Here is a 27,821-nt window from a genome sequence, read left to right on the forward strand (position 1 = left end):
TCAGTCCCTGGAAAGCATTTTCACATTCCTCACTCCATTCCACCGGATTACGGGCCAACTTGCAGGTGAGGTTAGTCAAAGGAACCGCCAGTGTGGCAAACTGGGGAATGAATCGTCGGTACCAGCCCACTAGGCCAAGGAAAGACCTGACCTGTCTCTTCGTCCGGGGTCTGGGGCTGTGCAGGACGGCCTCCACTTTATCCACCTGAGGCCGGACTTGACCTCTCCCCAACTGATATCCCAGGTAACGAGCTTCCTGTTTGGCCCACTCACATTTCTGTAGGTTGAGTGTAAGTCCTGCCGCGTTGATTACCCCCAGGACTCGACGAAGGTGCTCCAGGTGTTCCTCCCAGGTCAGGCTGAAGACAACCACATCATCCAAATAGGCAGCACTGCAGTCTTCACAACGTTGAAGCACTTTGTCCATAAGCCTTTGGAATGTTGCTGGGGCGCCATGCAAGCCAAAAGGCATCACCGTGAACTGGAAGAGGCCAAGAGGGGTCCTGAACGCAGTGAGGGCCGGGACTGGCTCTCCAGGGGGACCTGCCAATAGCCCTTGCAGAGGTCCAAGGTGGTGATGTAGTTGGCTCGCCCAATCCTCTCCAGCAGATCTTCAATCCGGGGCATTGGGTAGGCATCGAAAGCGGAGATGGCATTCAGTTTCCTAAAGTCAATGCAAATGCGAAGGGATCCATCTTTCTTCGGCACAATGACAATTGGACTACTCCATTCACTTGCAGATGGCTCGACCACTCCCATCTCCAACATCAGGCGGATCTCCTCCTTCAATGCCTCCACCAAACGTTCTGGTACCCGGTAACATGCCTGCCGTGCTGGATTCTGATCCGGCTTGACTCTTATTGCATGCTGTATCACATCTGTATGGCCTGGTTTCTGTGTGAACAATTGAGGAAAGGTGTTGAATATAACTTGAAGTTCAACTGGCTTCTTACCATCTAGGTGAGAGAGATCCATATTTGCCGTCTGTTTCCAGGCCTCCACTACACCTTCAGAGTCATCTTCCTCAATCACCCGGCGTGCCAGTAGGGCGGTGGCAGGAGGAGGGCTGCTTCTTTCCTCCCAAGCTTTCAAGAGGTTGACGTGGTACGTCTGCTTCCGTTTCCCCTTCTCCGGATGCAGGATTTCATAGGTTGTAGGCCCCATCTTCCTAAGAACTTCAAAGGGTCCCTGCCACTTGGCCAACAGCTTGCTGGATGAGGAAGGCAAGAGCAATAAGACCTTTTGACCTGGTTTGAACTCACGGTGACGTGCTTGCTGGTCATACCACCGTTTCTGGCTCTTCTGCGCCTCCAGGAGGTTGAGTCTGGCCTCCTCTCGGTACTGCTCCAACCGATCCCTCATCTGTAGGACATACTGCACAACACCTTGCCCCTCCACCGGATTAGCTGTTACCTTCTTCTCCCAGTCCTGTCTTAGCAGATCCAGGGGCCCCTGGACTGGCCAGCCATAGAGTAGCTCAAATGGGGAGAATCCAGTGGATGCTTGAGGCACTTCCCTGTAGGCAAAGAGCAGAAAGGGTAACCACTTATCCCAGTCCTTCCCCGTATCAGATACAAACTTCCTGAGCATCCTCTTGAGAGTTTGATTAAATCTCTCGACCAGGCCGTCTGTCTCTGGGTGATACGGAGATGTCCTGATAGCGGTTATGCCCAACTCCTTATGCAGCTGGCTCATCAGGCGGGATGTAAAGTTGGTTCCCTGATCAGTCAGGATCTCCTCTGGGATGCCTACACGAGAGAAGAGCTGGACAAGAGCACTGATCAGTTTTGGAGTGGTTATAGACCGGAGAGGAAAAGCTTCAGGAAATCTAGTTGCATAGTCACATACCACAAGAATGTACTGATATCCCGCTGCACTTTTTTCCAGAGGCCCCACAATGTCCATTGCAATCCGCTTAAAAGGGGTGGTAATCACCGGCATGGTTTGGAGAGGTGCTCGGTTGGATTTGCGGACAGCACTGGTTTTTTGACATTCAGGGCATGTTTTGCAATATGTCTGCACATCAGTATACATGGAAGGCCAAAAGAACCGTGTGGCCAGTCTGAGATATGTCTTATAGTGAGCCAAGTGGCCCGCCCAGGGAATGGTGTGTGCAAGGTGTAATACCAGTGATTTACAGCTACTTGGCACCACTAACCTCCCATCGCCTGGCTCCTCCCCCTGGTAAAGGATGTCATTGTGAAGGCTATAGACAGCACCACCTACTTGGGCGGTGTGATTAGCAGAGGTTAAGACCTTGGTTAACAAAGACTTTAACAAGGGATCAGACTGTTGTAACATTGAGATGTTCTCTGGGATTTCCCACTTAACATCAGATAAGACATTAGCAGGCATTTCACAAGATAGCGGTTTACCAGCATGTTTATCTACCCGCCTTTGCCGACGTGTTTTTCTGGGCCCTTTGGTTCCAGCCTCGCCCAGACTATCACACAAGTCTGGCAAAGGTTGTACCCCTGACCGAGTTTCGGCTTTTGCTTGGGACCTTGTCATAACAAAACAAGAGACATGCCTTTTCGGTTCTGACCCAGGGCCACGGCCATTACCGACATTACCGACACTTCCACACCTGCCAAGGAGGTCATATAAAACAGGTAATTCCCTCCCCAAAAGCATCTCCACTGGTAAATTCTCCATTACCCCCACTTTCATCAGATACTTTTGTCCATCTACTTCTACTGTAAGTTCGACCTGTGGTTCCGGCTTACAGTGACCATGTACACATAAAACCTCTGTTTGCTGGCTGTAATCAATAGCACAAGGCACACAACTTTTCCTTATGAATGACATGGAGCTACCAGAGTCAAGAAGAGCAGTAACAGGTTTACCATTAACTTTTACTGGAATAGACTTAGACTCTGCTTCCCCATCCTGGTTGTCACCCTGCTCACCCTTTCTAGGCACATAACACAGTCCAGTCAGTTTAGGTTTCCTCAGGGGGCAAACTGATGCTTTGTGCCCCTCCTGCTGGCAATGATAGCATACCAAAGTCTTAGTCCCTGACTGAGCAGTGTAACCCCTGTCATTTGCCCCCCGATTACCTTCAAAGCTCCTCGGAAAGCTGTCTCTGGGGCGATGGTTGTCCCTGGTATCCATCCGTGTTGGTCGTGATGTGACGCCCTTCCTGGCGTTCAGGTACTGCATGGCTAACCTTGCTGCCGTCAGCCCATCCTCCGGTTCATGCTCCCTCACCCACGTCCTGGTGTCTGGGGGAAGCACCTGCAGCAGCTGTTCCAGGATGATGGTCTCTGCCAACTGGTCTTTACTCCTCCTCTCAGGCCGCATCCAACGACGGTAGAGGCCCCTCAGCCGGTGGTACGTCTCCGTCGGTGTCTCCCCCGATGGCGTTGAGGTGGCCCGGAACCGTTGACGGTAGGTCTCTGGTGAGATGTCAAATTTGACCAACAGCGCCTCCCTCAGGTCGGGGTAACAGTTGGACCTGTCTTCATCCATCGCTGTGTAGGCCTCCAGTGCTTTCCCAGTCAGCAAGGGAATTAATCGACAGGCCCATTCTGTCCTTGGCCACTGCCAAGTCTTTGCCATGCGTTCAAAACGTAAAAGGTAATTTTCAATGTCCTCACCTTGTTGATACAAAGGCATCTTGGGCTCTTTACACTGGGTAGCTGGTGGGGCCACAGAAGACCTACCCTGTCTGCCAGGAGATGACGCCAATTGCTGAGCGTTGAAGGAGGTAGCGTCAGGTGAGCCTTCCCTTCTGGGCCCTGGAGTTGGAAGCTGCAACCTGAGGCTTCCATTATCTGCTGTGGAGGACAGCTCTGCTGAGGGAGACTGTTGGACAGGCTGTTGGGAGGCCACAAGTGAGTCCCGCAGACCCCGGAGTTCCTGCTGGAGAATATCGTCTCTCTTCTCTTGAGCAACTAAAAACTCCCTGAAGAGACTCACCACGTCAGTGTTTGAGGGATCCCCTCCCAACGATGTCCGGGGCTGTGGCTGCCGGGTCTTGGCTTTCGACCCTGCGGCGTCAAAATCCTCTGACGTCACGACTTTGTCCTCCTCCTCCTCATCATCTGTCTGAGGTTTTGGGCTTTGAGAACGGAGTCCAGTTCTTAGTTTCCTAGCAGCACGCTTGCTTTTGCGACTGGCCATCCCACCACTGCCACCATATGTCAAGAAAACTGTGGTTCAAAAAACTCTTCAGAAAAATGACAAACAAAATGGCTAGAGTTGCAAAAACAATTGGTGCTTTTATTCCAAAAAACAGTGAATAACAGAACTTGGACGTCCACATAAAAATAGATAAACAAAAACTTGAAAATGTGCAAAGTTGACAAATGTCTGGTTACCTGTCTCTCACACAGCCTCCCTCAGACTAACACTCGGGAGCCTTGGTGGCCAAAGGCTTATAAAGCCTAAACCCCTCCCCCAGCCCAACCAACTCCTGAGCAAATCAATTAACCCGAATTCTCACCATATACACTTTTACTGTGCATTCATACATAAACCAAACATGTTTAAACATAAGAACCACCGATCCCAGTCAAACATTTTACATTAAGTCCACTAACTTAACACAATAACTCAAAAGGCTTAACATCCCCTTTCACCAGTTCAAAATGGTACCTCCCTCAATCAACACAGATGCATGCAATCACTCTAGCCCTATAAAGCCCAGCTTGGCCCATTGCTCTGGTTCAGCCCCTGTGAGTATGGAGGAGAGGAACATTAATTCACATGGCATCATCACATGGCAATGCTTTTAGATTATAAGAAACACATTCCATAGAATAAACAACTAATTTAAGTAATCTGTGTGTGGTTTTTCCAACATGTTATATTGCAGAGGATGTATGTGAACTTTAAACTAAAGATGTGATTTATTGTGGTGCGTGCACTCACCACAATGACAGAGGGGAATTGTGTGTTTCTGGATGAGTTTATGTGATTGAGTGGTTTTACCATGTGCTGTCCGCTTCCAGTGACGACATCTTCGTCACACTCTCTCTCTCTCTCCTCTCTCTCTCCCCTCTCTCTCTTCCCTCTCCTCTCTCCCTCTCTCTCTCCCCTCTCCTCTCTCTCCCCCCTAACTCTCTCCCCTCTCCCTCTCTCTCTCTCTCTTCCCTATCTCTCCTCTCTCCCACTCTCTCCCCTCTATCTCCCCTTCTCCCTCTCTCTCTCCTCTCTCTCCCCCTCTCTCTCCCCTCTCTCCTCTCTCTCTCCTCTCTCCCTCTCTCTCTCCTCTCTCTCTCTCCCCTGCCCTCTCTCTCTCTCTCTCTCTCTCCCCCTCTCTCTCTCTTCCCTCTCTCTCTCCCCTCTCTCTCTCTCTCCTCTCTCTCTCTCCCCCGCCCTCTCTCTCTCTCCCCCGCCCTCTCTCTCTCTTCCCTCTCTCTCTCCCCTCTCTGAACGTAGGAATCCAGTAATCTTGTTTTATTCATGACAGCACACTACTGCCTCTCTAAGGTTTGGCAACTCTGGTAGAGCCCAGTGAGAATAATGAGGGCGAGCCGGTGTGTTGAGCGGCACAGACAGAGACTGTCAAGAAGGAGGGAGTGAGCGTTACTCACATGATCCAGTATTTCGGAAGGGATTGGTGGAAGATTTGAGAGGAAATTGGACTGAGATTAGAGTGCGGATAGGAATACATAATGTGAAGGTTTGAATTTGCTTATTGTAGGATGTTGAGTCATCCAGTCAAAGTGGATGTGATGTGACAGGTCTGTGGTGCCTGGTGGCGCTTAGTAATTCACCCAGGGATTCTCTGTACCTGTTACACGCTAGCTAACTTCATAAGCTGGTAGAACACCCCCCCCCCCCCCACACACACACACACACACACACACACTGCCCCCCCCCCCCCCACACACACACACGCGCACACACACACACACACACACACACACACACACACAGACATTATGTTCACTAATAAACACATTAACTAGTTATAATAAAACACACTAGAAGACAGCAAGACTGCACAGGTTGTCCTGGAAAGAATGATAGATTTGTACTGTATATGGCTCTACTCATACTAATTATATTATCAGTGAATGTTTATTCTTCCATTTTCACAGCCTTGCTTCTCTAACCCAAACCAGTTCAGCCCCCAGACTACAACCTGCTTCTGTCACTCACAGCACTCTTCTTCTTCTTCTTCTTATTCTGTCCCATGCCTCCTGTCTCTTGCTGTATGGATATATGGATACAGCCCCCGACCCCAACACACACACACACACACGCACGCACGCACGCACGCACGCACGCACGCACGCACGCACGCACACACACACACACACACACACACACACACACACACACACACACACACACACACACACACACACACACACACACACACACACACACGCACACTCCCTCCACCCCCCTCTGGGTTCTCATGTCCATTGTGAAGGGCCTTTTATCCTCAAATGTCCATTTTAGGCGGTGAATGGAAGGTTGTTGTCCGACGGTGCGGGCAGCATTATTTACATGATATTAGTGTGAGTTATTAGTGTGAGTTAGTGTGCAACCCTGCGCCCAGTGACCTGCCCCTCACCCCCTGAACCCCCTGTGACCCTGAGGCTCGGCCTGAACCCGTTGGGCTGCTTTGACAACATGCACTCTGCCTGACCCTCACTCATCACACACGTGACTACACGGCTGGCATACAGCCATTCTGTGAATGAGACTGTGCGTGTGCGTGTGTGTGTGTGTGTGTGTGTGTGTGTGTGTGTGTGTGTGGCGTGCCAGAGGGGTCGGTGTGGCTAACCTGCTCTTGCTCTGCGTTCATGTCAAGTTAATGCTCTTGGTTCGTAGAGTAATGTGCAGATTGATCATGAAGACAGACGTTAACTACATATAGAAGAGGGTTTCAACACTATAACTATACATGTAGAAGATACATGGCATACATATGCCATGTGGTGTGGGTGCTGTTACCCAAAGAACCTTTAGTGCCATGCCCACGGGGTGGTGAATGGGGGGAACGGGCACTGCACTAGTACTGTAGATGCATGCATGTTCTTTTTAAAACATATATGACTTTGCTGATATGTACAGTATATGCGCTCATATGACTGTGTGTGTGTGTGTGTGTGTGTGTGTGTGTGTGTGTGTGTGTGCGCGTGCGCGTGCGTGTGCGTGTGTGTATATGTGTGTGTGTGTGTGTGTGCGTGTGTGTGTGCGTATCAGGTGTCTGCAGACTGGGAGCGGGCCTCGCTGCGGCCCGGCAGCCAGCCCAGCAGTGTGTATAAGGCCAGTCCTGTGATGGGGACCTACACCACCGACACCAACCTGGTCGCCGGAGACGAAGAGTCACAGGAGTTTGACGACCTCATATTTGCCTTAAAAACTGGTGAGGGTCCCACAAGCGCACACATGTACTCACACACACACACACACACACACACACACACACACACACACACACACACACACACACAAACACACAAACACCATCAGAAATGACATCAAATATAATTCACTAACAAAGACCGCGCCACTATGAGATGGATTTACTGAAGATGGTTTATTGAGGGTAAAGCCTGCTTTATACTCACCATGCCGTGAAGGGCGCGGGGGTGGAGCGAGGGCCGCCAGCGTCAAATGACGTCAATGTGTTGGCCGTGGTTGGGCGCTACCTCCGTAGGGCGCCCACCGTGTACCTGAAGATTTTTCTCACAGCGCGACCTCCGCATGGCTTCTCTCCAAACATAGCCGCTTTCAAGCCACTGAGTCCTGAACACTGAGCTGTGTTTTCACCACATTTCTTGACCCATGTGGTAGGCTATAAACTTTGATTTGCAACTGTTCATTTTTTGTCATTTCACCAAGTAAATGTGTTGTGTTGAGAGCATGATTGAGAGAGATTAAAAGCAGCACAGAGTAGTAGGCTATCAGGGCTGAGAACTGAAACGGCTTTCAGTAAAAACAAGTTTGGTGATTCCTTCATGTGCTGATGTACGGCCGTTTGAGAGTGAAAGCGCACTCAGTACTGCACATAATGAGCCCTTAAGAGGGGTCGAGAATGGAGGGATGAAACAAGTCTTGTATTGAGGGATGAGAGAACTGAGACATACGATACGGTTAGGCGCGTTTAAAAAGGGTGAAGCACGACATTGAATGTGTGCTGGAGGCGTGGTCTTGTTCCCGAACTTTAACGTTATAATAATAATATCTTCATAAATTCAAGATTCAAGATTCAAGATTTTTATTGTCACTCCATGGTACAAGTATCACGTGTGAAATTCTTGTGCTGAGGACTCCGTTTACAACATAGTACAAATGTGACAGGGCATATGAGTGCAAAAACAACAAGAGACACAACAAGCAATAAGGCAGTATAGTGATAAGACAAGTCAGAGACAGTGGCATATTCACTGCACATAGGTGCACATGTCATGTGCATACTTTAGACGTGCTTAAACATTTTAAATTCGGCGTATTTGACATACAGGTGCAAATAGCATATTCCTTATTGAACATACAATTAAACTCTGCGTTTTAAATTCGGCGTATTTGACATACTGGTGCAAATAGCATATTCCTTATTAAACATACAATTAAACATTAGACATACGTTATGGTAGCAGCTACAGTGCGGTACAGTACGGCTACTACACTATTTGTGTATGTTAAGGAGTCTCGTGGCCTGCGGGAAGAAACTGTTCCTCAAGCGATTTGTGCGTGCCTTTGGAACCCTGTATCTTCTCCCTGAGGGTAACAGGGAGAACAGGCTGTTGTGGGGGTGGTTTGTGTCTTTGATGATCTTCAGGGACCTCCTGAGGCACCGCTGTTTATACAGTTCGTGCAGTTCTGGCAACTCACTTCCTGTTACGTGCTGGGCCGCGCGTCTCACTCTCCGTAGCGCCCTGCGGTCCATGGTGGTACAGTTCCCGTACCAGGTGGTGAAGCAGCCAGTCAGCAGGCTTTCAATGGTGCCTCTGTAGAAGTCCGTAAGGATTTCTGGCCTTAGCCCAAATTTCTTCAGGCGCCTGAGTCCATGTATTCGCTGTTGGGCCTTTTTGACAACAGTGGCGGTGTGGCCGGCCCAAGTCAGGTCCTGGTGGATGTTGACTCCCAGGTACTTGAAGCTGTCCACCCTTTCCACCACTGTGCCGTTGATGGTGATTGGGGGGTGTGTGCCCCCCCCCCCCTCCTGTAGTCTACAATGATCTCCTTGGTCTTGGAGACGTTCAGAGAGAGGTGGTTGTCCTGGCACCATTGTTCCAGGGCCCCCACCTCCTCTCTGTAGGCCGTCTCGTCGCCCCCCGAGATCAGCCCCACGACTGCTGTGTCGTCTGCAAACTTCACGATGGTGTTCGAAGTTTGAGTCGCCACGCAGTCGTGGGGCAATGTATTTCATGCCACACTATTATTTGTTTGACAAAAGTGTTTCCAGTGCTATTTTATCTCATCAATTCCTTAGAAAGAAAAACTTTTCTGCCTCAACAAGCTACAAAACTTTCCACTCAGCCTTTCTTATATGTGATAAATCAGCATTTGCATAAAAAGACTTGGATGGAAACCCAGCTATTGTTTGCCCTAAAAGTTGCATAGAGTTGCATAGAAACATTCATACATTATGTCTCATTTTAAATTATGTACATTTAAAGCAACACATTAGAGATACAGTATTATACAGTATTCTGAGTATGTTGTGAATTTCTAAAAAGTTTTCGTTCTGCCAAAGAGAGAGAGAGAGAGAGAGAGGATGAGACTTTTGCCTTTGGCTCGTGTGTGTGTGTGCGTGTGCGTGTGTGTGTGTGCGTGTGCGTGTGTGTGCGTGTGCGTGCGTGTGTGTGCGCGTGCGTGTGTGTGCGTGTGCGTGCGTGTGCGTGTGTGTGCGTGTGCGTGTGCATGCGTGCGTATTTGATTGTTCCAAAGTGTGTATGCATACCCATGGCATCCATTAGCCCCGCTCAGGTCATTCCTCTACAGACCTTCAATCTCTCTGCTGCCATGGAAACCAGTCTTCCTCTCTCGCCATCAATGTTTAACGAGCTGAGGGCCCAAATTGATGGCTGATATATCACCAACACACACACACACACACACACACACACACACACACACACACACACACACACACACACACACACACACACACACACTCACTCCTCTCTTCACTCCTTCAAATCACTGAGTAATTGCTTTACAGTGTCGGAATAAGAATCAGGCCCAGCTGAACAGCAGCCAAGTAGAACCACAGCACTCCTGAATTGTTAATGTGAGACCCAGCCAGAGTGAGTCTTAAGTAGGAATTCTGCTAGAGTCATTTTCACCCAACTTGAAAAATACCCAAACTGATATGTGTCTTTATCACACCAAGTTAGACCACATTCATCGGTCAAGACTGGGCTTCCCAAATAGTGCCGTCATAGCTTGTGCATTTATTTCCTTCGTTGTGCGGGGGCGCCGGCTGTACTGTAGCTCAGGAGGTAGAGCGGGTCGTCCACTAATCACTTTGGATAAAAGAGCTCGGTGGTTCGATTCCCGGCTCCTCCAGTCTGCATGTCAAAGTGTCCTTGGGCAAGACACTGAACCCCAAATTGCTCCCGTTGGTGTGCCAGCAGTGCGTGGTAACCTGCCACCATCGGTGTGTGAATGGGTGAATGTACCTACTGACTGTAAAGCGCTTTGGATAAAAGCGCTATATAAATGCAGGACATTTACCATTTACCATTTGTGTCCAGAAACTCTTCGTAACTCGAGTACCGCATGAAATGTCTCCTTCTTTCATGAGATCCTGGCACTAGCCATTAGTAGTCAATAGTAGATTTCTAGTATCTTTTTGCAGGTGCTGTGACGGCGAGATCCTCCACTGCAGACAGAGGCCGCTGTCTTACATTATCTAAGCTGTTAATGTAAATAAACTGCAGTCACACCAACAAAAGCATCTGTTTATTCTCAGGCTACGCCAAATTTTGTACTCAACAACATTAGTCAGCTACTTGTTCTAAGCAGATCCCAGGCAACTGACCTACAATACAGAAAGTGTTGTTTCTGAGCCTTCGTGATCCTGTGCCTTATGGACTATTAATAGGCGATGAAATGAATCAAATTTCAATATGTGTATTCAAAATCGACATGTGACAAGATAAAGTGCATTGTTGTAGTTATGTTTAGTCCGGTTATGCTTTCAGCTCAGGGAATCGATGATTCCTCAAATCGACCCGTGATGCCTGGAATTTGAAGTTGATTTTCAAGTATTTCTTGAAAATGTGTCCTTCAGGAAGCACACATGAAATTTTCAAGAACTTGAAGCTGTGCGTGAACTGAAGTATGTTGTGAGTTTTCAAAATCATTCACAATCCGGAAACCCAAATCAACAAGTTGCCATGATAAAAACTGAGATATTCTCTGTCCATTTCTCATGTTATGCTGTAGTTATTTACTGCTCCAGAGGTCATGCTCCTTGTTGCTCCCCACCTCCAATGAGAGCATCTGCTAGATACTGAGCCAATGGAAAATATGCATTTGTGTCACTCTCCTTAAAGTAAACCCCAGTCATCTGTAGCCTCACATCATGGAAAGAACCAGGGTCAGACCCTCCAAGTGGCGGGAGAGAAAGAGAGATACTGATGTACAGTGTTGGGGGTAACTCATTACAAAAGTAATATATTACATGTAATATATTACTTTTAGCAGTAACTCGGTAATATAACTTATTCCTTGTAGGATTTCAGTAATATTATACCAGTTACTTTGTCAGGTAACTCAAGTTACAAATTTGTTAAATTGTTTAAAATCAAAGCACATATTTAAATAAAGATACAATCATTCCTAATCAAACTGTGTGTTTTTATGCAAATATCCACTCTAGATGACAATAACAAAGGAAAAGGATAACATTTAGAATTTTGGACTGACTTCAAGACGGTTGAAATTATTTTTTGGGATGTTCCGGGGCGGCGATGTCATTCTGCTACTGCAGTTATTTTGGTGAAAGTAATGCAAAAGTAGTGTCATAAGTAACGAGTTACTCTACACACACAGTAATATTGTAAAGTAACTTATTACTTTCAAATGAAAGTAACTAGTAATATGTAGTATATTACATTTTGAAAGTAACTTGCCCAACACTGCTGATGTACCTCTCAACCTGATGACACCCATGTTGTGTTAATGGGATTGGGTCAGGTCCTAGGTCCTACCAAATTTCTCATTTAATCTCTTGGGACTGTGGTTCTGACATAGTCTCGAGACATTGGGCTCACCAAAATCCACTTCGGAAATTTCATGTGAGGGACGGGTCGAGCTAAAGTTTTCTGGGGGGCAAAACATGCAGTCTGTTATAGCACCTCAGTTCTAAGTAGGCCCCTGGGAAACCGCACCGGAGACCCGTTAGCATCCATCCCAGAACAACAAAACTGGTCAACAAGGAGACAAATGAAAAGAGCCCCCCAGCAGGTGTGAGTCTGAGGGACTTTGAGGAGTGTTAATGAATGTGGATTGGGCTGCGAAGGGTAGAGTTACACGTAACATACACCAAGTTAAAAACTTGGAAAGAGATAACCTCTTGCTCCTCAGCATGTGTTGATAGGATGAATTGGACCCGGTGTTTGTGTGTGTGTGTGTGTGTGTGTGTGCGTGTGTGTGTGTGTGTGTGTGTGTGTGTGTGTGTGTGTGTGTGTGTGTGTGTGTGTGTGTGTGTGTGTGTGTGTGTGTGTGTGTGTGTGTGTGTGTGTGTGTGTGTGTGTGTGTGTGTGTGTGTGTGTGTGTGTGTGTGTGTGTGTGTGGAGCAGTGTGTGTATCTGTGTGTATTTCAAGTAAATTGACAGTTGCGACAGCGGGACCATTGTCTATCTGCTCTTCTCTTAACTTCTCCCTGCTGTCCTGAGTTAGCCCGGCTTTCACTTCAACCTTAAATAGCCTGGGTGGTTTGCATCAAACAAGCCAGCAAATTTATTGTTCAAATTCTGATGAAGGTTGTTCCGACCGAAACGTAACAACAATAAATCTGCAGTGTGCGGACTCCACTTCTTTTACCTACAGGAAATTTATTGTGGCCCTTTTCTGCAAACTCAGCAATATGATATAATAATTTTGATTATTCAATATCGCCCCGGGGAGGCATTGCCAAAGTGTTAATTAAGTCAAGTAGCTGGCGATCTACACGTCTCTGGCATGGCCTCAATACAACATAGCTATCGAGTGGACTCTTGTATAAAAAATGGAATGTATTAATGAGATGAGAAAGTGGGGTTATAGTAACAAGAGTGAAGACAACCCACCGCTCGGCTCTACAGTGGGAAGCCTTTCAACTCACTGCTCCACTAATGAGATACCGCTCCACCAGTCACAAGGACTTTCATTCTCTAGCCATCGGCGCAGTCTGGTGACCTCTGACCTTTTCCTTGTCCACATGTGTCCCACTGAACTTGTAACCTGGTTTAATCTGAAGCGACTGACAGCCAGTCAGCAGTAAAGATTATTCCCTCATAAGAGTTACATAACGCAGACAGGGGTCAGCGGCTAGCACGCTAATGAGCGTCCTCGCAACTTCATTTGGTAAACCATTAACACACACCACGTACTGTACGCACACACACACCACACACTGTACGCACACTCACACCACACACTGTACGCACACTCACACCACACACTGTACGCACACTCACATCACACACTGTACGCACACTCACACCACACTGTACGCACGCTCACACCACGCACTGTACGCACACTCACATCACACACTGTACGCACACTCGCATCACACACTGTACGCACACTCACACCACACACTGTACGCACACTTACATCACACACTGTATGCACACTCACACCACGTACTGTACGCACACTCACACCACACACTGTACGCACACTCACACCACACACTGTACGCACACTCACACCACACACTGTACGCACACTCACACCACACACTGTATGCACACTCAGACCACACACTGTACGTACGCACACTCACATCACACACTGTACGCACACTCACACCACACACTGTACGCACACTCACACCACACACTGTACACACACTCACACCACACACTGTACGCACACTCAGACCACACACTGTACGCACACTCACACCACACACTGTACGCACACTCACACCACACACTGTACGCACACTCACACCACACACTGTACACACACTCACACCACACACTGTACGCACACTCACACCACACACTGTACACACACTCACACCACACACTGTACGCACACTCACACCACACACTGCATGGTGTACGCAGCACAACTGACGGCTGATCATTAACGTCCTGATAGGGGGCAGCACTTTCTTATCAGTCACAGTGAGTAGGAGCCTTGATATACAGCACCTGACAGCATGGTGTGTTCTAGGCCAAGGTGTCCCTCTGGTTACGTCATCATCACCTTGCTCCTCTGCTTACAGGTTATCATAATGGGAAGGTTTCAACCCAGGACACTTAATATACACATCATGGTTTCTGCTTACCGTGTGTCGTGCTGGTGGGTGGTGTAATGTGATGCTGATCATGTCCATTATACAACATTTGGTCAAAGATGGGATCCAGCCATGTTGAAAATTGTTAGTTGCGATGCTAAGTATTGTTTATTCTTGCTGTACACTGACAGTAGAAACAGACACGCCTCAGTAACTGTTACTTAAAAGCCATAATAGCCCAAAGAGTGTATAATACGTACTTAAATGTGATTACTTGATGAGAAATGCAGAGTAAGAAAAGCCTTCTCATGTTTTATTTCCAGATTCCTCCATAAAAAAAAGCTACTTTGTTGTACTGGCTACTTCTACTCTTAACTTGGAGTATATCTGTTTATCCCATTTACATCTGGGCCATAACCATGAGGGATCACATAGCTGTGTCAGCTGAAAGACAATGAAATATAGCATTGATTACATAAGACAGTGTTGGGAGTAACAGGACAAATGGTAATCAGCACTGTAAATGATTCATTGTGTGGAAATACTTCAAAGCTTTTTTCAATTGAATGAGCTATGCATATTGAATTGTACAACTCAATTCAAACAAAAGTGACATTTGCGTTGAACATACTGGAGAAACCTTTGTACTGTATATGCCAGGGGTTTTGAAAGTCGGAGACTGTGGGCCTCCCCTCAGACGCTGATGCATAGACAAAGCCCCCCTCCCCCATTATGATTATGTTATATTTTGATCCCATTGTCAATCAAAAATGTATCCAAGATAGTCTGATATTGCTGTTTGACATACTTCAGACTACAAGTACATTTAAAAAAGGTCTGTCTCAAGGCATTTATTTGTTTGTGACTCTGGGAAAGTTGGGGGGAAAAAATCACCCAAATGACATACCTCTGAACTATCTCTTCAACCAAATCACACACATTTAGGCTATTCTATGTGATGTCCTTTTGATAATTAATGTAATAACTACGGTAATGTAAAAAAAAAACTTTCATTCACTGAGCCTCCCCTGAATCTGTTTGGAGCCCCCCTGGGGAGGCCCGCCTCCCACTTAAAAAAAAAACCCTGGTATATGCCATTGCTACAAAGACAGCGGTTGTGTCTTGTGAAGTCTGAACGCATGTCTCTGTTTTAGGAACTGGCCTTAATGTGAGTGACAGCGACTCCCTCCGTGGGAGCCATGACGGAGGGAGCATGGCCAACTCGCAGATCGTGGAGCTGAGGCGAATCCCCATCGCCGACACACACCTCTAACACAGGACCGCCTCTCCAGGCCGACACACACCTCTAACACAGGACCGCCTCTCCAGGCCGACACACACCTCTAACACAGGACCGCCTCTCCAGTCCTCCATCCTCTGCACATCAGAGAGACACACACCTCTAACACAGGACCGCCTCTCCAGTCCTCCATCCTCTGCACATCAGAGAGACACACACCTCTAACACAGGACCGCCTCTCCAGTCCTCCATCCTCTGCACATCAGAGAGAAAGAAAAGTACAACACAGTATTTTTATACTTTAACTGCTTTTGCACTAAAACATAATTGTTTTTTGAATAGAACGGTTTTCATATAGTTGTTTGATATGAAACGTGATTTTTACTGTACATGTGTTTTTTATATATATATATATATGAACATATAAATGTTTTACTAAATTAATTTTTGAAAAGTCCTTGATGGAGTTTTTTTTTTCTGGATGTACATATTGATTTTTTTGTTGTTGTTTTTGTATAGATTTTAGGAACAGAGACAGCCAGAGGTGCCCTCAGCACAACTACCGCTGCTAGGGGTGGAGATTGTGTAACATTGTTAATAAATAATTCACCATATATTTTACATCTGGCTGTGCCGATTCCATCTGTACTGCTAATATTGCTTCCTGAGGGGTGGACCTGTCAAAGAGGCAGTTTCATATGAAGAGGCAGAGATTGTCTCTCTGATTGTTATATAAGTGAGGATGTGTGAGTGGCTGCGGGGGGTCACACGGAAGGACGTGTGTGTGTGTGTGTGTGTGTGTGTGTGTGTGTGTGTGTGTGTGTGTGTGTGTGTGTGTGTGTGTGTGAAGGAATGTTGGTTCGTGGGAATTTCACAAGCTTGTTCTACACTCGGACCGTTCTGCTGCTCTCACTGTGGCAGACGAGGGTACTGCAGCTACCGACACTGCCAGATTATTGAGAGCTAGAAAATAAGAAAAATGTAAGCAATCTATAGAGCTCAACAGTCATGTGACATTTCTTGCCCCGGAAGTGAGTTTCTCATTCATTTTCTACATAGACATAAAAAAAAACTGCTGGAACCATGCCACCCCGTGACCTACTGAATCGTGAGTGACCATAAAACATTTCACTTGGGACAAAAACAAAAATAAAGACGGGTGGATGGGGAGGGGGTCCCCCAAAAAAATCCCTGATGTTAATTTTTATTTTTGCTCCAACTGAAATGATTTATGGTCACTCACTCGATTCAGTAGGTCACGGGTTGGCTTGGTTCCAAGCCTCAAAACTCGTTATACCGTATAAGGAGTTTTCTAAATGTCTATGGAGAAAATGAATGGGAAACTCACTTCCGGGGCAAAATATGTCACGTGACTGTTCAGCTCTATATACAGTATAGCCAAAGAGAAGGTCTACAGGGCAGAGGGGCATGAGGGATTAGGGCAGATACCTACTCCTGAAAACTGCACACACACAAAATCATTGCGCCAATACATTACCTTATGCAATTAAGTTATCTCTTCAGTGTCATCATTACGATATATATATTATTCAAATCTATTTCATCCAGGTGCAAATTCAACTCAGACTGCAATTTTCTTTAAAGCAAAGGCTAATCTCTGATATGCTCTAAAGAAACTGGGTGAGTTTGTTCCCCCGTTTGACTTTTACAGCGGCTTTGAACTTCTTGGAATTCAGTCTTCTTGACCCTTCACCTCTGTCCCTCATCAACCTCTGAACTTGGTCACCAGTTGTAAGAGAGAGTGTTACTTTTACTGCTGAAGAAGGCGAAAGAAAACGCAACATTTAATAGATAACGAGAGAGCAAGGGCGGCAGGAGATGAGTGTCCTTGAAGTTATTTTGACATTAAAGAACCAGGTAGAAAAATGATATCTATAAATTCTCCCCTCCCAATGGGTAATGGCTTCATTCTGCTTCTTCCAGGCAAGCAGAAAGAGAAGGTGGAATAAATCATTTCCTGTGTCTGAAGTTTCTCACCCCTGAAGTCGTTGATTTAGGCAGGTCAGCGGGGCCGGTGTTTCCTCACACTGAAAGCTAAACTGTATTGCCCCTCCTTTGGCTGCTCGCTCTACCGAGAGAGAGAGGGCGTCCATGGATGCACCGCCGCTTCAGGTGTAGAGTTTGCCTTCTTGCCTGCTTTTTCACCCCCCTCTCTGGCTGGCACGAATGGCCTTTTCCCACCCCCCAGGGAGAAACCAGTGTCCTCCACAGAGGCAAGCAAACTGTGGGTTTTATTTTTAACAACAATGGAGGGAGGACAAGCTTCTCAGACACCGTTACCCTGAATCTAGGATATCACTTCTCGGAACAGAACAATGTTCTTCATTCACTGTCTGTGTGTGTGTGTGTGTGTGTGTGTGTGTGTGTGTGTGTGTGTGTGTGTGTGTGTGTGTGTGTGTGTGTGTGTGTGTGTGTGTGTGTGTGTGTGTGTGTGTGTGTGTGTGTGTGTGTGTGTGTGTGTGTGTGTGTGTGTGTGTGTGTGTGTGTGTGTGTGTGTGTGCGCGCGCGTGCGTGCGTGTTCGCCCGTCGTGGTTTTTTATTTCTCATGCACCTATGACGTGACCTTTGAGATCCTCCCTAATATCAATAGGAGTCTTTCCTCAGGCATGAGAAGGAAAACGTTGCTGCGAGCAAAGGAATTGGAAAACAGACACGTCATTAATGTTCTTGCTGAAAACTAAAGTGCACTGGTTAAGTGGTAGCAGTAAATTCTCTCCAGCGGCAAAAGAGATTGCTAATAGTGTAGTAAGAAGTCTCGATTGTCATCTGGCCTTTTCAAAAGGTTTAGTTTAGTAGATTACCTCCTAAACAAGTAGTGAAAATTGCTCTTATGGTGACAATGAGTCCTATCGCTGATCTGGCTTATTTCCAAAATGTTACAGTCACTTCATTACCTGAACTTTGTCCACGACACAACGCCACAGCACAGCCAATACTTAAGTCATTCTGTCAGCCTTACAGAATGACTTACAGTGTAAGGTATGAAGGACGAGGCCTGTTACAAAACAAAAGGCGGAGGCTTACACTTAAACACAACCTTTAGTCAGACCTGCTGATAGACACCTATATTTACCTGTTACATAAAAATCACACCCAGGTGTTGAAGTAAGCGGTGCAGGTTTTGCAGGTCGGACCCGTGCGTGCATCCGTCCGTCTCTGCGCACATGCGTGCACATGTTGGCATGTGTGCATGCGTGCGTGTGTATGTGTGCATGCGTGCGTGTGTATGTGTGCATGCGTGCGTGTGTATGTGTGCATGCGTGCGTCTTTCACCCGCTTGGAGTTGCGGCGGCCTTCTGACTCCCCTCTCACTTCCTTGTACCGTTGAACCGGGGGGGAGGGGCCTAAGCCCCCCTAACATCCTGCGCTCAAACACGCTGCACCGCTTCAAAATGACTATTCACCATCACCTATTTATGACATATTTTAGCTACATAGTGAATCACAGTAATAGTCTTGATACAAGCTTATGCTGCGGGTTGGGTGCCTGACTTTTTAGCTTAAGATGAGTCGGTCTTACTGTTTATGCAAACGACCGTCTAACATTAAACCAATCTAAAGAGATAATTATGGAGCAGTCTGGGGCTTAGATCAGTGCCACTGGCCCAAGAAATACAGTACATTTGTCAAATGTTCAAAAACCCCATTACTAGGTGGAAATAGGATAACGATGGCTTCTATTAAGGATCATTTCAAAATGACTACTGCACCATAATAAACCTTTGATGTGGAATTGGGTCTTCTTGAGGAGAGGTACTAGTTCAGGTACGGGATGTCTCAATGTGGGAAATCATTTTCTAAGGCACCGATTTAGTGTCTGATATGAAAGTGATGTTTCTGCCAGTAGGATTTCACTGCAGAATGTCAAATGAAATGAGAGGCGCTGAACATCAGTAACAGCTTTCAGACGATCTAATCAACGCTCTTCATAGGGGAAAGCAATTAAACAGACAAAGCCAATTAGCCTGAGGTCCCAACTCTCCGGTCTCTGTCCCATAGACACCAGGCTGGTAGCAAACATGTTTACACTCAGGTTGTCGGCCCCCTCCTCCCAGTGTTGTGTACCCTCTCTCCATCCGTCTCTGCCCGGGGGAATGACAGAGGTAAGACAGCAGATGTCGAGGCAACAGCCACGTCTCTGTGTCTCTCCCTCTCTGCCTGTGTCGATGATGACTCTGCACTCTCAGCGAATCAGCACGCTCTCCAGACAATGTTGTCTGACAAGATAAAGGAGAGAAACGAAGGCAGCAGAGCAGACCGAGCTCGTCATGGTGCACAGATTCTGATCAATCACGCTAATTACAGCAATTAGCAGCAATCTCTCTCTTTAACACCGCACTTAGAGTTTGGCTCGTTTGGTGAACTTTTGAACGTTCTTTTTTTTTGTTTGTGCTGACAAATGAGTGCATTTGTCTTTGGAAATCTTTCTGGAAAAGTTGCACAAGTATCAAAGAATTAAAAAAAAACTGCATGAGTTCATCCATATCCTTGCAATCTCACCAACAATGACATTTAACTGAAGTTCATTATGACAACAAATCTATATCTCCATGGATAACATCATTCTTTAGGTTCAATGGATAGGGTGTGAATTTCTGAAATGTGATAATGTCATCTTTTGACTATTTTCAATTGCTCTTTTCATCTCAGCACAATGCATGTAAGAAGAAGCCAGCCACTCCAATTCATCGGCTTCTGAATAAGCATACAGTTTGGGTGGATAATGAACTATTCAGAGCTTTTTATGGAACATAGTACTTTGTCTCCGACTACAACAGGCTGACCCAGTTCCATTCCACACATAATGTCTGGTGGCAACAGTCTTTGTCCATAGCATCAATACAGCCAGACAGACAGTGACAGAGACTTGATGAAAAGAAGGGAGCACAAGTGTAACAAAGAGTAAGACCTGTGGGTCAGGTTAACCTCCCTGTTTTCCAATGTTCTGGTCCTGTTTAAGTACATTGTATTTAAATCAATTCAATTGGCTTTATTGGTAACTGCATACAATACAATGTTGCCAAAGCATGTTAACACATACGATCATAATTAACATACATAACATATTCTACATGTTACGTAATTATACATATACCGGCAATATGCTGGATGTTATCTCAATGTCACTGTGTAGAGAAAAGGGTAACACTACAATAAGGGTCTAGTTAATGCTTATAAGCATGAACTAACCTTAACTAACCCTTAATAGCATGCCATTAACTAACCTTTAATTAATAGTTACCACTACCTAATGTATCTAGTAATCATTTACTAATGGTGTTCATGTTAACTATGTATTACTTTATGCATTATTTAATAGTTTAGGGTTAGTTCATGATTAGGGTTATAGTTGATAAGGGTCAGTTGCATTAACTAATGCTTATTAAAGGAACACTCAGCTGATTGTCAACCAGCTTTGTATCATTACAAAATCAGTAGTATATCGGAAAACTGTGAACAGTTTTGCAGACATTCATTTAGTTTGACAGTTATTGAGAGTAGATTTAAGTTAAGGTGTGGACCAGTGATGTCATTTGTGCATGAATGACATCACTGGTCCACACCAGTGATGATACAAAGCTGGTTGACAATCAGCTGTGTTCCTTTAAGCATTAACTAACCATTCATTTATGGCTCATTTCCACCACATTTTACAGCCCTGCACAGCCCGTCACCACTCGGCTCTACTTGTTTCAACTCGATGGACGTTTTGCTTCCACCGCTGGTCATCTGCCCCCGCCCACACCTGGTCGTCATAGCGACCGCATATCTGCCCTCCGCCCAAGTAGGCTATAACATAACGTTACAATTAAATCCATACACAGAACTTTTAAACTGTTTATGAAATACTGGTGCCTCTAAATGACCTAGGTACATGGGCAAATGTGACAATCGGCCAGGAGAATGGATATCACTTTGTTGTTAGTCAAAACTCACATGCGCTGCGCGAGGGACGGGCGCGAGGGACGAGGGACGGGGGTTGCGCTAGAGTGAAGCCTGTACCCCGGCGGCCTCACCAGGCAAGACCGCGGCTTCACCCGAGCCCCGCCTGCGGCCTAGCGGAGCCGACGCAGCACTCAACTACAAGCGCTTCATGAGCAGCGGACTTTTGGACAATTGAAACCACCGCCACGATTTTATTTCACCAGAGGCGAAGGCAGCAACACAAAAGACTGATGGAAAAGCATAACAGAAGAGAAGGTAATCCCCACTAAACTGGTATGCAGCACTGCATTGACAGTCAGTAGGATAGACAGAGTAAACACGATTCTGCCTGGCCAATCAGTCGTCTACAATGTTTTCACGTCACCGTATGAACCCGGGTTCACAGAATAGAACCTCGACGAGGCAGGTACTAAAAGTAGCACGACTCGACGCCAATACAACCCGGGCTGTCCCCGTTTTTGATCGGTGGAATGAGACAAAAAAGCGAGACGAGCTGGGCAGGGCCGCGTTGATACCAGCGGTGGAAATGGGCCATTAGTGTATGTAAGTGTAAGTACAGGCTCTGAAATGTACTCAAGTATAAAAGTAAAAAGTATTTTCTGTGCAAGGTGAATAGAAACTCATATAATTTAAATACTATACTATTCAGATCCCTTCAAAACATATTTTAAGATGCATAAAGGCTATACTTTGATTCATAATTTCTGTATGTTTTTCCCCCACAAAAAAGGTGCACATAATGCGTGAAAGCTGAGTCAATTTTGAAGTCGTGGGTTCGAGCCTCTATCAGTTTTGAATGGCAACAGCCAGAGCAGAGGAAAGAGTGATTTAAAGCCCTGAGAAAACCTACCTTCAGAAGTCTGGCCTGCTGGCACAGAGAGTTGGCTTGCTGCCTAGTATTATTGAGGCCTCAGTCACATTTGAGGGCATGGGTTTGGTCCTCAGTCAGTTTTGAATGTCGACAGCCAGAGGAAAGAGTGATTTAAAGCCCTGAGAAAACCTACCTTCAGAAGTCTGGCCTGCTTGCACAGCAAGCACTGCTTGCTTAGCTTGCTGCCTAGTATTTTTTGAGGGCGTGGGTTCGATCCTCAGTCAGTTTTGAATGTCGACAGCCAGAGGAAAGACAAAAGTGCCCAGAGAAGAGTTGTGAGTATGAACCATGAACATCACACACATGGACTTAGACTTAGACGCTTAGATCATCTTACTAAGTTAACTAGAAGCTTAATTATATTACAGCCATTTCTGGTGATTAATTGCTCAAATTGTCCAACAGAGGAGAAACAGCAGCCGTGGCAGTCTCTTGGTGGCACACTGTGTATGGCAGTTGCCTACTGAGGTAAGTAAGGTTTGTGAGGTCAAGTCCAGGATGTCCACATATCTTTGGGTAGAAAAAAGATTTGTATTTAAATAACAGTGGCAATAGGCATATAGTAACAACCCATTTTGCACCACCTGTGTGTGATTGTTCAGGTGTGGCTGATTGAACTTTTCACAATGCACTATGAAAAGTTCGACCTGTCTGGTTTAACTTTTTACAGTGGGCTATTCAGCAAAACCTCTCTCTCTCTTTATCACTCTCTCTATGTCTCTCACCCAATTTCAGCTCTCTTATCCAATTTCAGCTGTAAAGCAACATACATCTGTCAAAAAAGTATACAATGGCTGAAAATATCTTTTATAAATTATGGATGGAAGACAAAAAAGCACAAGTTAAAGGAAAATAACATAAAGAATGTGATGAAAGCAACTGACTTTAGTGTAAATATAATTTAACTAAATTTATTATTTAGTGTTATTTTAAAAAACTGATTATCTGCACTGTCAAAATTATTATTATTATTATTATTATTACTCAAATTAGAAGTGCAATAAAAACTAAAAGAAGATTGTTATGCCTATTTCCACTTTTATTCAAATACAAATAACTTTGCTGCCTCAAAAACGACAGATGAAACTTCAGTCTGTGCACATCCCAGGTTAGAACTCACAACCTCTCTCTCTGAAGGCAGCTGACATACACAGTGAACCACAAAGGCACTGTCACTGATGCTGTATTTTTCTCTGTGTGACTTTTGAAGTGGCTGGCTATAGGTCAAAAGGATGTATTTTAGCTTTTAGTCAATTTAGAAATAGTTAAGTAGCTAATCTGTGGGCACTTTCTTCTCTTTCCTCTGGCTGTCCATTCAAAACTGACTGAGACTCGAACCCACGAGGGCGCAACACTGTGGACAGCAAGCTAACCCTCTGTGCCACCACGTCAGACCTCATAAGACTGGTTTTCTCAGTGGTCATCACTTAATTATTACCTGTCTATTAGTCTTTTTGTGTACCGTATTGTAAAGTGGTGCATCATACTCAGTAGTTTATTAGTACTGAATCATTCATTACCTGTCCATTTGTTAGCGAAAGTGAAAGATCATATCATTACCAAATAAACACTCACTGCAGGTGAGATTTGAACCCTCAGCCCCAAGATTGTTAAATTGTAAAGCTGGTTCTCTACCATCTGAGCCTCTACCATCTGAGCCAACCATCCTGTTAGTTGGTAGAGCCATACTATGCATCTGTAGAGCCGAATAGTAAGTATTATGTTCTATCCACATACTACTTTCTGTTCAAGTATTTATCGTTTTGAAGATATATTCCACCCAAATACTACTTTCTCGCCAAATACTTATAGTTTTAAAGGTATATTCTATCCAAATACTACTTCATGTCCAAATACTTAGGTATGTTTCAGCCAAATACTACTTCTGTCTGAGTACTTGTGTTTTAAAGCACATAATATACATTCAAAACTATAAGTACTTGGACAGAAAGTAGTATTTGGGTGGAATATCCCTTCAAAACTATAATACTTTGTCTCCGGCCCTACAGATCCATAATGTGGCTCTACCGACTAAGCGGTGTTAACAGGCTGTTTAGCTCAGTTAGTAGAGAACCGGACTTGCACCCTTTGTTGCTGAGGGTTAAAATCTCACCTGGAACAAGTCTTGAATTTATTACGTATATGATGTTTCACTTTATATTAGGGTACACAAAAAGAGTAACTAATGATCAGGTAATGATTAAGTACTCATAAACTACTCAGTATGATGCACCACTTTACAATAGGGTACACAAAAGAGTAACTTTGTACAGGTAATAATTAAGTAATGATTCAGTACTCATCAACTACTCAGTATGATGCACCACTTTACAATGGGGTACACAAAAAGAGTAACTAATGGACAGGTAATAATTAAGTAATTGTTAAGTAACTAACAATTAACTACTGACTGACCATTGACTAACCATTAACTAATGAGTAATTACTCTACTAAGGAACTAAGAACTAATCATGAACTAATGATTAACTACTATACTCACAATATGACCTTAACTAATGATTAACTAATATATTCACGAGCTGACATTTAGTAATCATTAAGTAATGATTAACTACTCTACTCAGGAACTTAGATACTAATCATTAACTAATGACTACCTACTCATTAACTATGATTAACTAGTGATTGACCAAAGATGAATTATTCATTAACTACTCATTAACTAACTATTAGTTAATGATTAGTTTACTAGTTACTACTACATTATTTGTGTACGTTATTGTAAAGTGTTACCGATTAGATGTACAGATGAGACCATCACAGCAGTAGTCACACGCACATACACAAGCATTATGTGTGCATTCACTCACTCTCCCCCTCTTTCTCTGTCTTGCACACATAATCTATCTTAAAACAGCAACATGGTTGCTCATTCTCTCAGTGTGATGTGACTCATAGGAGAGTTAGAGCTCCAACAGCACAAGTAAAGGGTAATTTCCTTTTCACCATACTAATACAGCGTGTTAGCCACGCACAGAGGCATCCCAGAGGCTCCCAGAGAGACCGATGAGCAAGCAACTTCACTCTCTTCCTACATTTACGACCGCAGAACTCGGCGTGGATGGTTTGCGCTCTCGGTAAGCATTTGTGACCCTGTGTACTAACGCACACGGCCCTTGTACTCCCACTACATTCCCCATGCTCCTGTCAGCTTGGCCCAAACACCGTCCAGCCAACAAAGGTGCATGGGACACAGTCAGCAGAAGCTGCATGCATCAGGCGCGCTCAGAGATGTCAGGAGAGAAGACAGAGTGACTCACGACGACTGGAGGAGGGAAGTGTGTAGAACTGTCTGCCTTGTTTAACTGTTTATCCTCTTATCTTTTTCTTATCTGTGTCTATATGCCATATCTGTGCATATGCTTTTAAACTCATCTGAGGCTTCTCTGTCTGTCACTGTGCCCTTGCATGTGTGAGACTGTGTTTGTTGCCGCTCATGCGGGTGGCTAATGACGACCGTTACTATATTGAGATCTGAGGCGGCATCTCTCTGTCTTCACCTCGATGAGCCAATTAAGCAGCTTAGGTGCCAGAGCCACTTGTTATCCACAGTTAATTACAGCCCCTGCTCAGTGCAGCCACACCAGTGTGTCTGACATCAGCCACAAGTGTGATACTGATACACGCCTGTATCAGGTGGCTGCAGCAGCAGCAGCACCGGTGGTGTCACCGCCACTTGAAAACAACTTAGTATGTGTTTGTTCTTGGGCGATTAGATGATGACTTTGGCCTTCTCTAGCCAAATATGGTATGAGAAAGTATATGAAGTAATATAATTATGAGACTTCAACTTTGGATTACTATGGGCCCAAAGGATGAGGGGAATGGGGAACGCGTGTGCGAACTAGTCAAGTTCTTGCTGTATCAAGTACAGTCTGGCAGAGCTCACCATGAGAAATCAGTCAAGGCGCTGAATAGATTTGTAAAGCCCCTTTCATACACAAGGAGACTCAAACCACTTCAACTGAGACCGATTCACTTGGCTCGGACGCACACCTTCTAAACCCACGAGAGGAGTTTCCACTGGCCCATTTATTTTTATAGATGAGCTGCACCTGGGCAGTTGGATGCCTGTGGTTTTATAGGGCGGCCCGGACATGGGCTGGGTTTTTTATTTGAAGCTGGCGACGCCCCCTGTCAGATAACGTGACCAATTGACTCTTTCCGTCCACCGGGCTCCAAAGGTCACAGAGATGAAAAGAGAGCCTTGTTGCAACGGGACATCTCGAGCCACAGAAAGAGGAAGCCTAGATCAATGCAGCACGTTCATTGAAGTGAGTGGGTTATTGAATGGAGTTGACAGTAGGAGAGAGTAGCTATAGCAGAGCAGTCTGGATCAAAGCCTTGTAAATCAGCCTGTAGTCTGTTGGCCAAAGAGGCCAAGGAAGACTTCCCTTTGTAAATTTGGCTTGTAAATGTTCTTTTTCCCCCTCTCTCCATACGAGAGACACATTATAGTGGACATATAGCAGGCTAGCTGCTCTACGAATTCTGATTCTGCAAGTGTAACGCTACACTGACTGAGGTGAGCCCAGCTCACGTGGCTGAAGGGGTGAATGCAGGTTGTATGTAGAAGACATATGTCTGCAAGTGTCTGGCTGTCTTGGCAGGAATGAACAGACTCTCCCCTCCATGTGTGTTTGTGTCTGTGCCCATATGTGTGTATGTTGTGTCCATGCACACAGGTGTGTGCAGTGCACACAAAAGCATAATGTATACGTGTATTTTGCTGCATGTAACAGTAAGCAGTATTTAATGCATGTGCACGTGGGAGCTGGGGGCAAATCAGTTATGTACATGAGGGTTGATATCTATACGTATGCGTGCTTGAAAGTTGACCCTCACACTGGAAACTGCAGACTCCGGTTGGCTTATATTTTTAACCCCTCCAGCAGGCCCGAAATAGTTGCCATGCACGCCTGGCCCGGCAGATGAGTTGTTTTGCTGCAGATGCTGACCTTACCCACAGTCACCAACCATTGTCAGTCAGCGCTCCCTCTGAAATGACTCCGTTATCCTTTGATCCCCAGTGAGTGGTGAGCTTTTGTACGCCAAAGCTTTGTACCAACACAGCTTTCGAAAGCATCAAAGACTTGCCCAACATTTAGATTGATAATGTATCTTTCTTTATTCGCTTTTTGGTACAGTGTACCCAATACAGGTCAAGTACATATAGGACTGGCATTTTTGCAAGCTGTGCTGTCTCCACCACCACACCCACTTTAAAGCTATGCCCTACTTTTACCCTCCATGTAAAGTGTGTTTGTATATTGAGTGTGAGTGTGTGTGTGTGTGTGTGTGTGTGTGTGTGTGTGTGTGTGTGTGTGTGTGTGTGTGTGTGTGT

General features: G+C 45.4%; 1 protein-coding gene across 1 annotated transcript in view; it reads left to right on the forward strand.

Moving 5' to 3' along the window:
- adgrv1 (adhesion G protein-coupled receptor V1) overlaps positions 1-15,956 on the forward strand; it is a gene marked incomplete at its 5' end in the record, with an annotated part of 203,627 nt that extends 187,671 nt beyond the window's left edge. Inside the window, one exon of the mRNA XM_083644330.1 lies at positions 15,532-15,956. Coding sequence (XP_083500456.1) covers positions 15,532-15,650 — 119 coding nt within the window. The 3' untranslated portion in view covers positions 15,651-15,956. The remainder of the gene's footprint in view (positions 1-15,531) is intronic.
- Positions 15,957-27,821: the final 11,865 nt, after the last annotated feature.

This window comes from Poromitra crassiceps (genome assembly GCF_964638095.1).
Source record: "Poromitra crassiceps genome assembly, chromosome: 10".
Taxonomy (NCBI): Eukaryota; Metazoa; Chordata; class Actinopteri; order Beryciformes; family Melamphaidae; genus Poromitra; species Poromitra crassiceps.